At 33.7% G+C, this 17,783-nt stretch overlaps 2 protein-coding genes across 2 annotated transcripts in view; both read left to right on the forward strand.

Moving 5' to 3' along the window:
- LOC120329624 (transient receptor potential cation channel subfamily A member 1 homolog) overlaps positions 1–15,780 on the forward strand; it is a 28,893-nt gene extending 13,113 nt beyond the window's left edge. The window contains exons 3-9 of the mRNA XM_078118871.1: positions 11,875–12,009; positions 12,233–12,439; positions 12,912–13,028; positions 13,198–13,275; positions 13,613–13,681; positions 13,927–14,094; positions 14,610–15,780. Of these exons, the coding sequence (XP_077974997.1) occupies positions 11,875–12,009; positions 12,233–12,439; positions 12,912–13,028; positions 13,198–13,275; positions 13,613–13,681; positions 13,927–14,094; positions 14,610–14,777 (942 nt within the window). The 3' untranslated portion in view covers positions 14,778–15,780. The remainder of the gene's footprint in view (positions 1–11,874; positions 12,010–12,232; positions 12,440–12,911; positions 13,029–13,197; positions 13,276–13,612; positions 13,682–13,926; positions 14,095–14,609) is intronic.
- Positions 1,504–11,528, forward strand: LOC120330395 (uncharacterized). Its single transcript, XM_078118326.1, has 15 exons — positions 1,504–1,577; positions 2,141–2,264; positions 3,990–4,151; positions 4,381–4,528; positions 4,793–4,922; positions 6,310–6,496; positions 6,576–6,692; positions 7,900–8,138; positions 8,334–8,534; positions 8,717–8,856; positions 9,367–9,471; positions 9,839–9,876; positions 10,754–10,822; positions 10,937–11,147; positions 11,347–11,528. The coding sequence occupies exons 1-15, from the start codon at positions 1,504–1,506 to the stop codon at positions 11,526–11,528; spliced, it is 2,127 nt and encodes a 708-aa protein (XP_077974452.1).
- Positions 15,781–17,783: the final 2,003 nt, after the last annotated feature.

Consider the following 17,783-nt stretch of genomic DNA (forward strand, 5'->3'; position numbering starts at 1 on the left):
ACTTCCATATTTGTATCATGCAGTTGTAAGTTTTGTTACCCATTATATTCTGTTGCGCGTACAATATCTAAGTTTATTATCTATACAAGGAAACAGATAAACATTAATCTTGTTGCGACATGATCGATGTAATTTGAATGAACTACCGTGATTTTGCAGCAGACTGATTTAGATTCATTCGAAGATGCGCAACGTAAATAAAGGAATTTAGTTTTCATTTGAATCCTAAAAACATTTGTAAAATAGAACGATTTGATAACTTCATTTTCTTGTGATAATCGGGGTGGTTTTATAATATATAAGTTTGTCTATATCTTAACGGACTGATATTATGCAGAATTGATTATTTTCAGTTTACCTTCTCACCTTTTTGTTTATACTAGTTTCGCAACAGTTCCACAATATATAGAATGAAAACGTTTATGCAGTCATATTAACAACTACAATACACTTCAACATTGGAATTGTCGAAATTTCAAATTTTGGGATACAACCGATATGTACATGCAGCGCTATTTGCGACTTGAGAGATCAATTTCAGATTTTAGTTATCATACAAGGTAAACGTTATGAGATGATTTATAAATGATGACGGTTTTATGGATTTTGATTACACAATTCATTGAACATTAGCAAAGTTTGAACAACCCATCATCACCATGGTATTTTGACGTCTTGTATTGTTTCCTAGGACTAAAGTAAATAATACTACTAAATTTGATTTATTGCTTGGCATTGCGATATAGGATTTTTACCGTTTGGTAATAATAAATTATATAAAATGAAATTATTTTACCATATTACCAGTATTTGAGCGTTTGTTTTGTTTGTTCCTACAATGATCATTCATTATCTTTTGTCCACACAGAATGTTGAATTAGTCAAACAACTACCGTTGAGGAAGTGCATTTTTTCTCGTTCAAGTGACAGCTCAGGACACGTTATACTCGGAATTGATTTTGGATTACCCCTCAAATTTGTGCGTAGGTCATCGTGAGCGAATCCAAATCAGTGGCGTTATGATGATAAGCTTATTTGACCTAAAGTGATAAATTTTAACCTAAAAATTTACTGTCGTCTTTTCGAATTGAAGTTAGGTTAGCTGTAGAGTTATTTTAGAGGGATCGCTGCTTCTTTCTATGTTCCCGAGATACCGTCTAAAAGGATGCCAAATACCGTAGTTCGCTACAATAGCACTTTACCGTTTTTTAATTAATTAAAGGCTTTCTCGAGATTTCTACGTTTCAGAGTATTCTAGCTTTCACGTTTTACTATAGCGCCGGTTATTTCAATTTCATTGATTGACCACATATCGAACGAGTGTATTCAGTAATTTATGTTACACGATTCAGAGAATTATTCTCTCACATTCAATTGTTATTTAATATATTTATTATGCCATGGAGTGTGGCGTAAAATAACTAAAGTATATATCGTCTCCTTAAAAATTTTCTGCTTTCTACGCAATACCAGATTCTGCCACAATAGTTTTCAGGTTCGAAAATGGGAAGTTTTCTCAATAAAGTTGGAGTTGGCGATGAAGATCCCGAAAGCCAACGTGATGCATTATCGATGAAGTAGGTATAGTCATAATTATTCTGGTATTCTTAACGTCCTAAAACATTGCATTCAACATAGGATGGGGTTTCAGAATCAGAAAAAAAATTGTCCATAACTTTTTTCAACAACATATAACAATGTTGATAATATTTTAATATACATTAAATCACAAACATTTTCAATCAATCCAATATACTTCTCTATTCGAGTATAAGGGAAAATGCTGATAACTCTTGGTTTAGAGGAATAGATTACAGACGAGAATCAGAATTTAACGCCATTTAGTTGGCTAAATATACATCAATTTCAAACGTATAGTTCAGAGCTTCGAATAAATAATTTTTCGGTTTGATGTTGGTATCCAGGCTTAGTCTTGGGCTTGATCTCTAATAATGAAACCCGACTAGAGCCTTTGTATGAAGTTGGCCTATAGACAGGAAGAAATCATTATCTGCCAGTGGTTTGAAGTTCAAACTACAGTTTACTTTTGGTATATATTCCTTATTTTCAATATATTTCCTATCGTTTACTTGTACTTAAATATATATTTCGATCATAAATATGATATTTCAATATTTAGGGAAAACCGCGGAAACGCATCAAACATCATGGAAAAATTCAAGATAACAGATTTGCACAGGGCAAGCATGAAAGGAGATATTGAAAGTGTTGATCGTGAACGACAATGCGTAGACAGCATTAAGGTTGAAACTAATTATTGATTTCAAGATTGATTTAGCGTTATCTATTCGTTTGAAATTTGCATACGAGTAAATTTATTCGAATATGGGTTGCTCCAGCAAGTGTTTTAAATTTTTGTTTTCATGATTCAATTTAACTTCCATTAGACGAGATAATAAGCAGAAACATAGATACCAATCCATTGTCTTACAAGTCCTGGAACGTGCACATAGGAAACTTGTCGAGTCATGACTTATAAATCGTATATATGGGGATCGTTCAATCGAGTGCGAAACATCATGCAATGAGAAATGATTTCTTTGTTCTAGTTTGTCGTATCGGTTTCAAAACAAGGTTTTTATTATTTTAAAACCATTTCCTGTGCTACTAAAATTGAAGTTGTGAGAAATAGAGTAGTTTAGGCCCGAGCAGGAAACATTCACACTCATTCGAAACGGATATTTTGTACTAATCCCCACCACTAATGCAAAAATGTGAGATTTGTAAAAACAACCTTCCTCCAACATTTGAAAAAAACAAATTAGTAATTATCCAGTTGTATGGTTAGAGTGTGAAATGACTTACAATTTTCAATTTCTTGCGCAATCTGCATCCCTAGCCCTCACTCTAACTGGATAATAACCAATTATTTTTTTTAATTTGGACGGTAGTGGGGGTGCTTTTTGACAGGAGCTGTGTACAAAGGATCTTTCGAAATTACATACATGCGCTAAATATTGAAGAAATCCTAATTTACTTGTTAGTATATTTTGTGAGAGGTATCGAAATAATTTGGGTTTAGGAACATCAAGTTGAAAGAACCTTCTAGATCAGGGTGATTCAAGGTTGTCGGCGTTGGGAGCCACAATATATATTAATTTTGTGTTCTTCGCGGGCCACATTAGTTCCAGACTCTTTACGAAGAAGATAGCCCGATCATCGATAACATGCCGTTTAATATTATGCTTTTTTTGGCACTGACGCAACTCGTAGACATATCAAGCATTGAGGCTTCGTTTTCCGCAAGCAAGTACTTTTTTCTCCGACATCAGATAAAAAGTATGTTTGAATTGGTCAGCTTTCCTTTCGAATCCATGTTTACAAAGTGACTTACGAATCATTGCAGATTGAGCGATTACTAAATTTAGAAAATGCGAGGTAGGCTACAGCAGGGTAAAATTGTTACATTACTTGTTATTTACTAAAATTTTGTGACACTAGGTGCCAATTTTAGTGTGACTGTTTAAGCTGATTACGAAAAAAAATGCGATAGGGAATATGATGCTAGGCAGATATTTAGTTGTCTATTGAGATATTATTAACGAATATCTCTGAAAGAAGGGATAGAAAGAATTTGTGAAAGTTTTAGGTCATTCAAGGGTGTCTTAAATTGAATAACTAACTTTTATACCAGTTTAGGCTGGCCATTCACACCATTCACTCAATTACCCTGTTGAATGTCTCAGTTATTCATGTCACTGATAAATTCAACGATGATAGTGATGCGACAATGTTTCAGATTTTAGAATATCTTCCCGGTTATGTTTATGACAAAACAATACAAAATGCTATTTTTGTTATCACCAATTTTAGATAATGATAATGATACAGCGGGCCACATGTGAACCTTGGGTCTGGGACAGACAAATATGATGTAATTAAATACAAAGCAACAATTGAAATTGAAAATCCGCTTAAAAAATGAAATCCCGAATACGACAAAACCTGATGCTTTGTTATCTTTTCAGGAAAAAGACGACCAAGGAAATACGCCTCTGCATATCGCATCAATGTGTGGAAAAGTTGTAGTAGTAGAAAAATTGCTAGAGTCATATAAAAACCAGATTCTTACGGAAAACAGCTGGAAACAGACAGCCCTACACATTGCAGCTGCCGAGGGACATTTCGAAGTAAGACTTAGTAGCTTTCATTAGTACAACACTTCATGTTTTCCAAATCTATACTTGTCATATACTCATCAAAACATGCCAGTCATGTGCTAAAAACCACAAAAAAGTGAGCTGGCTCAACGTAATCAAAGTATGAAAAAAAATATGCAGCTGTTTTTATTTGAATAATATTTGTGTAAGTGTTGGACAAAACCTTTTGAATGACATATTTAATTTTATTGTACATTAGGTCGTTGAAAAAATACTCGAAAATGCTGGCGAGGATATGGGTGCTTTACTTAGAAAGAAAGACAAAAATAAAGCAACCCCTCTGCACCATGCCGTATATGGGAAACATAAAGAAATTGTCCGCATTTTGGCGACAAAGTGCAGGGAACGTAAGTTGTCAAAACTAAATGATTGGTCTGCATGCACCTATCCACACTTCCCAATGATAGTAAAATAAATGTATTAAATGCTAACCAATGTATCAAGATATTTCCAGAAATGAATTTATTTATACGTTTACTATTAAATTGATTCATATATTTACCTATTTATTACTTGGGCAGATGATAGAGAAATTGAAAACAAAAATTTGAAAATAAACGCAAAACAAAAAAATGAAATGACTCCGTTACATCTGGCATGTGTTGTTGGAGAAATTGAGATAGTCGAGGCTTTGGTGGATAACGGTGCTGAAATAAATGAAACTTGGGAGAGTGGAGCAACACCACTGATTACAGCAGCGAAATATGGACATGAGAAAATTGTGGACTATCTTATTGAAAAGTATGATAATTTGGATTTCCTGTAAATTTCAATTATTATTTTTTTTAATGTATTTCCAAATTGTTATATTAACAGAAAAGTAAATTTATATTTCTTGGTTTGCGTATTTACACTTTTAGTTTGTGGACAATGGAATATATGGGCCTCGTAAAATTATTACGGTAAGACTAAATAATTAGTAAAAGCAAAAACGTCATTTCCTTTTCCATTTTTCATTCTTGTTACAAAGAATCTACCATTCATCTGAATAAACCGTAATTCCACGTGAAGAATTGAAATGAGCTGAAATATAAAAATCCTGGATTTGGACATTTGGTTTACGGTTGGTTCCTCATTAATCCTTGGCACTATGAAAGCAGGGGCGCAATGGTCTATACTCTATGCTACAATGTGACCCAAAAAAACGATAACAATAAATTTTTCAATAAATTCTATATGAAGGAGAAAATTATTTGAGTATTGTCAACGTTTGTGTGTGATTGTACTCGAAATTTCAGGAATCGACGACTTTTTGCGCAAAAGTTATATTGTCATGGGATCATTTATATTCAAAATCGCCTTCTGGGTACTAGAGCAAAATTGTCACTAACAAACACGAACTATTCTATAGAATTTTATTTTTATAATTGTAGTTTTGAGTTGACAAATTGTTCAAGAAATGTTCTGATACGCGTTGTTCTTCAAATTCTCCCACGGATATAAACCTTCGGTGTCCCGAGTCCAATTAATCGACGTCTCAATTCCTGCTGATCAGCCTTTTCTGAAATCGATCTATCAGTCATTCTAGGGCACGATTTGATATGTGGGGCATCGCCTGTCTTCTTGAAGCCACAAATCTACTCAATCAATCTCTCTACTTTGTCCAAATGATGTCAAACGCGTTCTCATCACCACCACATAATGTTTCATACCCACCGCCTGATTTTCGTCTTCAATCCAATACGGACCAGTTATATGATGTTTGGCAATGACCCATGCATGATGAGCCCTGAAATGGGTATACGATCTCGGTGATATTTCCTTCAAAGATGTTGTACCCAGTTAATCAATATTTTTGCTATTGACATGCCCATACAGCAGAATGTGCGATTTATCAAAAATCAGAGGAAAGACTTGACAAATTTGCGCAACGGACAGGGGAACATATGCTAGAGAGAACATAACTTTTGTGCAACACGCCCTCGGTTTGTGAAATGTTGGTGTACAACTATACAAAAAAAGTTGGAGTTTCAGCAAAATAAAATGGTTTACTACATTTTCACAGAAGTAATTGACAAATTTATGGTTTCCGTTTTTTTGAGATCACAATGTATTTTCTCTATAAATGAGAGAGCTAACTTTTATCATCTTTAGTGATATTGTGAATACTTTGTTCTTATTTATTCAGAAACGCAGAAAAAGAAACTAAAACTCGTAAAGGATACACAGCTTTGTTGACATCAGCAAAGTATGGACAATCTCGCGTTGTTGTTTATTTGTTGAATACGGCACAAGTTGATATAAATGTACAAGCAAATGATAGTACTATTATCCACGTTTGTGCAACAAAAAACCAGTTGACAGTTTTAGAAAAGGTAACTTTATTTTCCTACATACCGACTTCATATATGTAATAATGTATAAAAGCCTTACTGTTTCAATATGCTCAATCAGATAATAGAAGAAAGTGGAAAGAAAAAAGAGCTCATTGCTATGGTGAATATTCCGGATAAGAACAGAAACACTCCACTTCACATTGCAGCAATGAAAGGTTATTTCACATTTGCAAAGGTTAGTGTTGGCGCAGAGCCTTGATTAAATCTTAATTGTGGAGCGCGGACTCTGCCCACATAGGGTGTACGGATGGCGAATACCAATACTCTTGACGACTAGGTTGCACTCCCAAAAAGACGCGTACTATCACTGTATCAGCATAAGATGTTTTATTTTCTTGTGATGTGTTGCAAACAGTGTAAAACAATACGAACAGATACACAGTACGAACAAACAACATAGTACGAGCAACAATACAGCAGCACGAACAGATGCACAGTACGGTTTTCTGAAATAACATAAAAATAATAAATCCACAAATAATAACAAGATCGGGGCAGTATCGTATCAGTAGGCCTATATTATTGTAAACAAACCTTAAATATCTTTATCATGTCACACAATCACCTAATGACCAAATATGGCATCACTAACGGTTATAATAAATAAACACACAAATTACCTCTGCCGGCACTTTCAAGGCCTGACAGGAAAACAAATACAAACTATGTAAAGCTTAGTACACAAAACATATGTATAAACTTACTTGACGTTGTGTCCTCAAGAGTCGTCAATCAGTAACTTGAACATTGAATCACAATAACTTGACTGAAATATTTAGCAATATTACAATAACAACTGTGAGGAGCGCCTACAACAAAAACATAAAATAATTGAAGTCCAAAGAGCTGCATGTATATTGTCAACATAGTCGTTAGTCTAGCATCTTGCGGTTGAAACAGTTCTTCATCCTGGATGTCACAGATGAATATAAAACGAAATTAAAAAAAGGGAAACTTAATAGTATTTTTTTTTGGAAAAGTATTACGTTCACATATGTAAAGATTTTGACGTAAGAAAATTAGCGCTTAGGTGGAACTACCAAAATACAGGCTAGTTCTGACATTTGACTCCGTACATGACCATCGATTTTAAAACAGATGTTTAGTTTTGTGCGAACAGTGTGTGTTTAATAAAACCACTCTCAATCTTTTAGTAGTCTATGTTAAAACACATTAGCTATAATGTCATAACTTCTAATATTACTTACCAATAAAAGTTGCATGTCACGTTTTTTCAGCATATACCAAACATATTTCAATTTATTGTTTATTATTTTTTTTATGTATTATTAGTGTGACCAAATAGTAATCCATTCTTTTTAATGAATAACAACAGCCATTGTATTTTACTTTGTTTACATGTATTTTACTTTTACGTTAAGTTTCTATTGGAGCAACTCGGTTGTGCAAAAAGCTCGAAAAATAAAGATTTCAGGACACCGTTCCACCTGGCTGTTATCAACGGACACGTGAAGATTGTGAAATATCTTTTAGAGTTAGATAACAGAATAGTTTATGACACTGATAAAAAGGAAAACACAGCACTCCATTTGGCGGCGTTGGAAGAGAGAGCCACTTGCGTTCGAATACTGTTGCAATCGGGGGCTGATATTTACGCCGAGTAAGTATTTACAAAGTCCACACCACGTCGGTACCAAGGTATTGTCATAGAAAAACATCAATCTCAATTGATTTTAAATTAATTTACAATGAAGCAAAATGGTGTGCAGCCTTTAGGATCATGCAAATAATAATGACAAAATTGTTGGTTGAAATTTGACGAATTTGAAATCTTATATGTTAAATTTTTTTATAGAAACGAAGACGGTTTAACGCCTCTAGATTGCTGCGCGGCAAATGGCAGACTGAAAGGTGCCGAACTTCTGATCGAATCGTCGGGAGACATGATAAAATCAGACGAAAAACGGACTTGGAATCGGACTTGGAATCAGACTTGGAAGCCTTTACACAAAGCTTGTGAGAAGGACAATGTTGATATGGTCAAGCTGTTACTTGAGTTAGTATATTTAAATTTAAACAGTAGAATCTTTGTAATATTCCCGATAATAACGAATGACGTTTTATTTGTTTGTAAAAAGAATACCAAGGTAACAACAAAAACAAGTTTTTTCACGTCATCATCTCATCATCAAGCCAGCCGGTAATTTAAATCTCCCTTTCCACCTGATTGATTTTCAGCAATGGCGCAGATGTGGGATATTTGGATGGGGAAATTTCTTTTAATGCATTGGATGTTGCTGCGGAGAACCATAGCCAAGATTGTGCAATGTACATCATTGAAACAGATGACTGGAAGAAAGCTCTGAAAGCCGCGAAACGTATGAATTTGCACTAATAATAAATGGATTTTCAACAAAGTTTTATTTCAAATTCTTCTGTTTAAATAACATACGGATACGCTTGTTTGAATTTTTCAGCAGAATACCGTATTTCTTATAATTTTGTATAAACCTGTTGAAATTATATAAAAGAGTTTTACGGAACCGGACGAAAATTAGTTCAATTCCTTAATATCGATCAAAAGTTATGGCAGTTCGACACTAACACATGGGGATTAGAAACACACAATCTAGAAAACGAACAGATGATTTGTGCTTTTTCGAATAATTCGCGCTAGCAATATGCCACTATAATTTGTCCTATAAAATTCAATGACTTATCTAGCAATTCTTCAAAATTACCAACAGTTTTAACTCATTCTTATGTTATTTTGCTATAATGAAGAATTGTCTCATTTTTGTTTTTAAAAAGAACCTCACAAAAATATAAAAATCATATCGGCAAAAACCAAGTAGAATTTTAAAAAGTTGTTTCATTTATTTACTTAGCGCGCATTTCCGACAACAAAGAAAATTGGCAAACACCAATGCGCAGGCTTATAAGAAATCTACCAGAAGTTGCTGAAAAGGTTATGGACAAATGCATTACCGAAGGTATTTATTTAATTAAACCATGACATCGAAAGAGACGTGCATCGCCATGAGTCATTATGGATAAAATACTATTACTTCAAATACCAAACTAATTTTTTTAATATACAAAACTGACTTCTGCGCTTAAGACCAAGTAAATATTATATAAGCATGACTCTCACGATCAGAAAACGCAAATTACACATCATTGGACCAGATTGACGAATACTGCAATTTAGCAAGAAAACGTATTATCCAATTATTTTATATTACTAGATTGGAGTTTTTAAATATTTTTTAAGCAAGTAATAATTTTGTTTTTGTGCAATCCTACTTTTAATTCAAGTTTTAGTTTATTATTTTATGTAACATTTATACCTTCTTTCAGAAAAATGGACAGAAAATCTTAACGGCACGACAAAAGAGGTAATTTTTAATTAAAATGTTTGAGTTGCTGATGTTCAAAAATATAATAAATCCCGATCGTGTAGCAAATGAGTGAATTCAGAAAATTGACACGCGCAGGTTGGTTGTGCTGATAATAAATATTTGAACACCGCTTGACAAAAACTTTAGATAACTTTTTACTGAGGTCAAATCAGACAATTGTATGGGAAGTTCTTCGCTTTAATTCAAACTAGCTTATTTTAGTAACAACCTGTCATACTTCCGGCTTGTTAAATGTCTTATTTCCACCAATAGGATTTCTGGTGGCAAATGATCATGATTCTAGACGCCAGAATATGCAGAGTCTCTACCACCCTTGCCCCGGGTCTTGTGTAGGTCTCGTACCTAACGTACTTCTAGTGGGCGTAGCATACCAATTTTTTGATATGTCAATTCTAACCCCAATCTGACTACGCCATTCAAAAATGACGTCACTACGACATCACAATCACGTCATAGAGTTTGCCAAATATACGTACAAACGCCCGAAATGGCATTGGCGACGACGATAAAGGACTGACTGACGTTATCGATCTCTCTCCTATTGGAATCGTTGCGACGAGAAAACGAGAGAAATACCTGTTCGATTTCGGATGCTCGTTTGCGCGTCTTGGATGGCAGTTCATATAGTTTGAAGGGCTCTATTACGTCACTGTTACGTCGTAATGATGTAATTTTTGGATGGTGTAGTCAGGTGGGGGTTAGGATTGATACGTGAAAAAATTGTCATGCTAATCAGTTAGGAAATTCATTTACTCAAACTTTAGGTAATCTTCCATTTCAATATAATTTTAACGTCACTGCTAAATTTTTAAATACACATTTTGATCCCTAAAATGCAAACTGTTTGTCATAGATTCATCTGCGGCATCACATGGTGAACGTTTTGGAAGACCTTGATGATACGGCAGATTATAGGCTTCGGGTGAGCATGTAATAAAGTCTGTTTGCTGTATGAGATAAGTGTGAGAAACGTAGTTACATGAAGATTCATGTGATTTTTTAATGCCACGCTCAATACTGAAATGTTGCTTTGCAGAGGAATGAAATAAAAAATCATTGTCTGACGTTAATAATGAAATCGAATAAACGTGAACTTATGTGCCATCCGCTTGTGAAACGAATATTGAAGTACAAATGGGAAGGAAAACACTTCAGATTTGTCTTCTGGCTGCTCTTTCTTCTATACGCATGTTTCATGGCGTCGTTCAATACTTTCATTATGACAACTCCACCGCCGTACGCAATAAGTAAGGATTTTTACTTTATTATTCTTAGAAGCGATAAAATTTTTATTCCAGACCATTGGTGGGTAGCTGTATTAATCTAACTCATGAAAGAGTATGCTGGTATTGTGCAAGCAGATTTTCACGTTAACACGCGTTTTCCAAGAAACGAGTAGGAAATAAATTCTTCTAATTCATACCTTATTGAACTTTTCTATACCAGATATTACAGCTAATGATACTGGAAACACGTGTGTACAGATGATACCTGAGGCTCAAAGTAAATGGGGTGATTCTTGCGTTACAAAGCATGATCGTTTGTTCGTGGGATACGTATCAATTGTTTTTGCTGTTCTGAATCTATTAAAAGAAGCAAGTAACAATCTGTGTTTTATTACGAAATAGTATAAAAAATTATTTAAAAATAGTTGACTAACAAGTTCAAATGCTCCTCAAAGAAAGGGGATGAATCTAATTGGAAAAAGTGTAATTGGTCCCAAATTTTGCTACTGGGTGAGAGATGGTATTGTACAAAGTTTGAATTTAACTGTTACAAGCTAGTGTTATCCATACAAACTGCGGTCATATACAATCAGAAAAAATAAACGTCAATTGTCAACCTTATGAAGTCTGAATTGCTAAATTGTTCTGGAGAGGGCCGAAGCGAATTGTATCTCTCTATAGGTTATTACGCAACTAATTACAAGAACAAAATATTCGTTTTAAAATTTTTCGAATTTTCTCAACGTAGGTTTTTCAAATGTGCAAAGAAAAACTTGAATACATAAAGAATGCAACAAACTGGATTGAACTATTTTTGTTTGGTTCTTCGATAGTTACGGTTTTACCATTCACAACTTTTACGTGCAAATATGGAATTTTAGAGGTAAAAAATATTACTCGCTATATTATTTTATTTCTACAATTAGAAACCATTATAATCATTACTTATATATATAAAAGTTATGTACGTAGATATTCATGTAATACACTCGCAGTAATATACCTCTGGAAACTAAGATTCATAAACAGTATTATCTGAACGCAGAGGAGAATACCACTGACTTTTAATCCAATGAATACTCAGTTTACATATTGTTTACTTTTAGGAATGGCAGTGGAAACTAGCGACAATAGATATCTTTCTTTCTTGGATAGTTTTATTGTTGTTTGTGGAAGCAATACCAAAGTTCGATCTTGGAATTTATGTCGTAATGTTTACAAACATCCTCAAGACATTTTTAAAGTTTTCAGTTGTTTTGATTGTGTTTGTCTGTGCATTCGGATTCAGTTTCCACGTGCTTTTCCAAAACCAGGTATTTTATAATGAATGATAATAACCAAAGTACAATATTAAAATAAGGATAGAATAAATACCCAGAAGTACTCGTAGTTGACTAAAATCTCAAGTTGTTTATTTCCCAACTAATACATGTTCTCCTTATTGCAGCAGCCTATAAAGATGTTTTATTTTGCAATACAAGCATTTGAGATATTTGCTTGGTGCGTCAAATGTGACACAAACGAAATTTACCCTTCCCTATTGGAGTAGAGGGCAAAAATGAATCAAATAAAATCTTTTGGTACTCCCCACGTATGCGCACCAAGATGTCGCATAACCTGAAACCTAACCTGGTACACAACCTGAGTTCAGGTTGTGCGCCATCTTGGTGAGCATACTTCAGGAGGTCCTATTTTTTTTCTGCATTTCATACTTGCTTTTATCAAATTTTTTTTCATTTTATATCAAAATTCTTGACTTCATGCAATAAAGGGTTATGTTAACAGATTGCCTTTGGAAATTTATGGGACTCGATTGTGAAAACAATTGTTATGATGATTGGGGAAATCGAATATGAATCGATTTTCACTGCGGAACACTCAAGTTCTGAGTATACCGATCAGGTTGGTACAGATCAAGTTTCAGCTTGAATTCATGCATAATCAAATATTAGATGCACATAATTTAAAGTCCATTGTTGATGTATACAAAATTGTTTCCACATTTGAATATTATTCCAAACATGTAAGGTAATGAAACAGCATTTCTTTTATTACTGTTTTACTTTATCAGGTTTACTACGAAAAAGTATCTTACTTGGTTTTTCTTACATCTTTAATAATCATGAGCATCATCGTAATGAATATGTTGGTAAGTAAATATTTTATTGTAATCTTATAAAAAAAAATTCCGAAAGTTTCATTTGAAAGATACGACTACATGTGTTTGACATCTAAGAATCAATGATTTCAAGACCTAAAATCTCTTTTATAGCATAAAACAGAAGAAAATGTATGTTCAGCTACTGATATAAGATTCGATTTAATAATACGACAAAATCAGCTTTGAGACCGGAAATAACATACATCCAAAACGCACTATAATTCAACACGTTCCGATGATACATGTGTCCCGAGTTTGTCTATTGCAAAAGATGGACTGCGTACGATGACGCTATTTTGTAATAACACAAAATGCCATTTTCCAGGTTGGATTAGCCGTGGATGATATTAAAGCAATAACGAATAAGGCAGAAATGAAATCAAGAGCCCAACACGTAAGTTTAATGCAGTAATCAGTGCTACATAAGTGTTCATAATTTTGATTTCTCTGACCGCAACAACAATTAACTTCATATTCAACCAATGCAAACAAAATCATATCATCGAATCCCTTTTTACATAAAATGACTTGGATCAAATCACGCAAAAAGGTTTCTTCTTATAAATTGTTCCCAAGCCCAGACATTACATATATGTAACTTTATTTCCATAACCCAAAACTAGTTTAATAAATTTTCAGGCAAAGCTGGTGTTAGAGACTGAAACTATGCTTCTTCAAAAACATACGAAGTTATACAAGGAAGGTAAAAATTGTACAATAATACCTTCTGAACATGATGAAATTAAAGAATTTAGAATCACAGATGACATAAGTAACGAGAAATCAAAGAAATCAAGCTTTGTTGAGGTTTGTTGTTTCCTATGCACATGTAAATTATATCCAAACTATTATTCAACTTTTCATGATACGTATTTATAATAAATCTCCCAAACTTGTAACCTCAATGATAAAAAGCGTTCCGTAATTTCTTTCAGTACAAGTTCATACAATAATCCTTTGGTGTGTAAGGGGCTACTATGATCTGATCTGGAGAGAACTTGAATCATTACCATTTTGAAAATTTTAAATCAAGTACAAATTCAGGACTAATATTGAAAAAATTAGTTCAACAAAGGCTTGGAAGATAACTTATACTTGCCTTAATTAAACCAATAAATGACCAATGTTGTTTGATTCATTAAAAATCAAGGGCCAAACCCGGAACAGTGTTACCACAGAAAAGTTTAGAAATCGCCATTGAATACACAAACGCCATCTAGCGAAAAATTACAAAAAAGGAAAGTATTAAATACAAGATGACATGGGCCCCGAATGCATTGCATATTGTTTCAGCTTTAACGGTGAGTTGCACTATTTTTTAGCGGAAAAAAAAATTGGGAGATGCAGCTGATAAAAACCAAGTGCATAATCTGCGTTTACGAGTGTACGATGTCAACAAACGCGCTCAAGTCATCGAATCTATGATGAAAATGCATATGGAAGAAAATAATTATGATTGGAAAGATGATAACGATGATCTTGATCTTTAAATCATCCATGTATTTAAATATAAACATATACTGATTATGAAGATTTGAGGAAATTATATAAAATAAGCAATCAACTGAACAAAATTTGATGCGGGTTTTTGAATTGTTAAGAAAAAGTTAGTTTGTGATAGAAGCAAAAACAACTTTGACCTCATTTTACGAGTATTTCCAATTCTTCCACAATGCTCTTACTCAACCGGTCTTCGATTTTGATCCATTGTATTATAGATCTTTTCTTTGTTAGATAAATTTTACCGCAAAAGTAGTTAGTTTTAGATTCAATAAAACCCGCCGCTGAGACGGGATTGCTGAACTTAAGCGTTTTTTTTTCTATTCTAACTCATACTATATCGTTGTATTATTGTTAAATCATAGTATAATCGCACGATATCATCTATTACATTTAATTGTGTTGAAAGTTTGTTATCACGTATATTGAAACGATTAGACTTGAATTTTCACGAACAAGGTTATCATAGTTTATCGTGTCTCTTTCCATCCTGAGATAATTTTTTACCTACTGTATGTGAACGTGTATTTTCAGCTGAAACACCTTAATTATTTTGAATATCTGTTACTAGTATGCTGCGCAATCTCACTACAAAACTGACGACTTAAGTTCATATTTCAACAATGATTTTATATTAGAATTACAAACCCAATGCTGAATCAGATCAGAAATTATATTCTATACAACTATCTTGTATGATCTCAACCTAAATCAGGATGTGTTTTAATGAGTGGGAGTGATACAAAGCGTTATAATTTTGACATGTTTCTATCTTGCGTGTTGTAATCGTTATTCTGTCAAATCAGATCTATAAAAGTGTTATCAAATCGTATTTTTATGCGAGGCCTATCTGTTTTGATATTGTCTTTGTTATATCTGCATTGCCGAAATTAACGTATACGATACGGAAGTCAATAATGCATACCCATGTAATGAAATTTACACTGCATTATCAATTGCTCAAATAAATGAATTTTGTTTTCCTACAAAAAATGTCAAAACGTACTATTCGGTTCACAAACCGAAAGAGCAAGAGATAGCAATCAAAAAGCGATGTAGTATTTATAAAGACGCAGGAGTAATAAGTATGGCACGTTGTCACATTTTTGGTAAGATGAGCGAATATGTGAGTGATTCGAAATTATTCATTGCTCAAATTTATGATTTTGTATTCTCGAGATAATTATATTGTAAATAACGTATACAAACATTTGTCAAAATTGATTTCATACTTTCAGTCTCCGCTCGAAGCTTACAGAACTCGTTGACACTGGCAAATTGAAACTTAGAAAATTATCATTATTTGAAGGCACCTGGTTATTGTGTTCAAATCTAGGAACTTCTTTCTCACACAATGTACAGAAAAGCGTTTTATAATCCATAAATAAATACACGAACGCTATCTCTCTATTAAAAGCATGACATTCATATATAAGTTACGTTTTGTACTTTATTCACATCAACTAGTGCAGAACCGATGAGGAACCTGGACCTTCCGAGCATCATCATATAAAGACGAGCGGATATGAATTAAACGCACCATCGTCAGATGTACGATACCGCAAGGTTTATTATTGCAACAATCTTTTTCACTTACAAACAAAGATCTCATTAATTTTTAAATTAAATAAAAATTTCAAACGATTCAATATTAGACGTAATGACAAATTATACGAATCGTAATTTGTGGATTTGCGAATCGCTGCATATGAAAGCCCAACAAAACGAAGCGGAATATGATCGGGTTGATAGGGTATGTCACTTCCATTGTGAAAAGATTCACATATTGCAGCGGTTCCCGAACCTTTCTTCGGCGACAAATTGTAAGGGAAAAAACTTATGGCGCACTTAACAGGTGAACAATTTCTGCGTTCGAACTCAATTTTGTGCTCGTTCATGTGTTTTTTCGTCTCTTTTAAAGTTTGTAAATATGTAGGCCTGAGGAATGAAGGTCAAGGGTCCGCTCTTCTTCCTATCAAACTCTTTCTTCGTGCGACGCCAAATTAGGAGGAAGGAAAACTCAAGGCGCACTTAACAGGAAAACAATTTTTTCATTCAATCTCGATTTTGTGATCGTTGATATGTACTTCACGTCTTTTGAAGTTTTGTAAATATGTAGGCCTATGGAATATATGCCAAAGGTCATTTCTTATTTCTCATGTATTCCTGCTCATCCTTTGACATACTACATAAACCACTCATGCTCGCAAAACCCGGTTCAGAAGATAAATAAACTGCAACTCGAGGAATTGCAGCAAGTAGTGTCTACCTCTATTGTTACGTCTTCACTATATTTTCAAGACCTCCTGAAGTATGCGCACCAAGATGGCGCACAGCCTGAACTCAAGTTGTGTACCAGGTTAGGTTTAAGGTTGTGCGACATCTTGGTGCGCATACTTCAGGAGTACCCATTTTTATTTAAGTCTTACGGTGTTCAATAGGTCACGATATTTCAGGCAACATTTTACGGCTTTTTTATAAATATCAATTGAAATAATATAAAATTAAACCATTTGGCAATACTTGCATCTTAAATGTATAATATAATGTAGTGTAGCACGGGCATTTGCGATCAACCAATGATTTGTATTCAAGTTCAATTTTTAACTTTCGTGAAGGATATACCAATTTTAATCTGTTGCGCGTACGATATCTAAATTTATTATCTATTCAAGAAAATAGATAGACAATACTCTTGTTGCGAGTGCGACATGGCCAGATATGCCTTGAGACAACTACCGTGATTTTGCAGCAGAATAATTCAGATTCATTCGAAGATGCGCAACATAAATAAGAGAATTTAGTTTTCAATTGAATCATAAAAACATACGTAAAATAAAACGATTTGATCACTTCATTTTCTTGTGATAATCGGAGTGATTTTATAATCTACAATTTTCTCTATATACTGGTACCAAACAGACAAGTATTATATATACTGCATTAATTATTTTCAGTTTTACTATTTTACGCGTTTGTCTCTACTAGTTTCGCAA

Source organism: Styela clava, chromosome 12 (genome assembly GCF_964204865.1).
Source record: "Styela clava chromosome 12, kaStyClav1.hap1.2, whole genome shotgun sequence".
Classification (NCBI taxonomy): Eukaryota; Metazoa; Chordata; class Ascidiacea; order Stolidobranchia; family Styelidae; genus Styela; species Styela clava.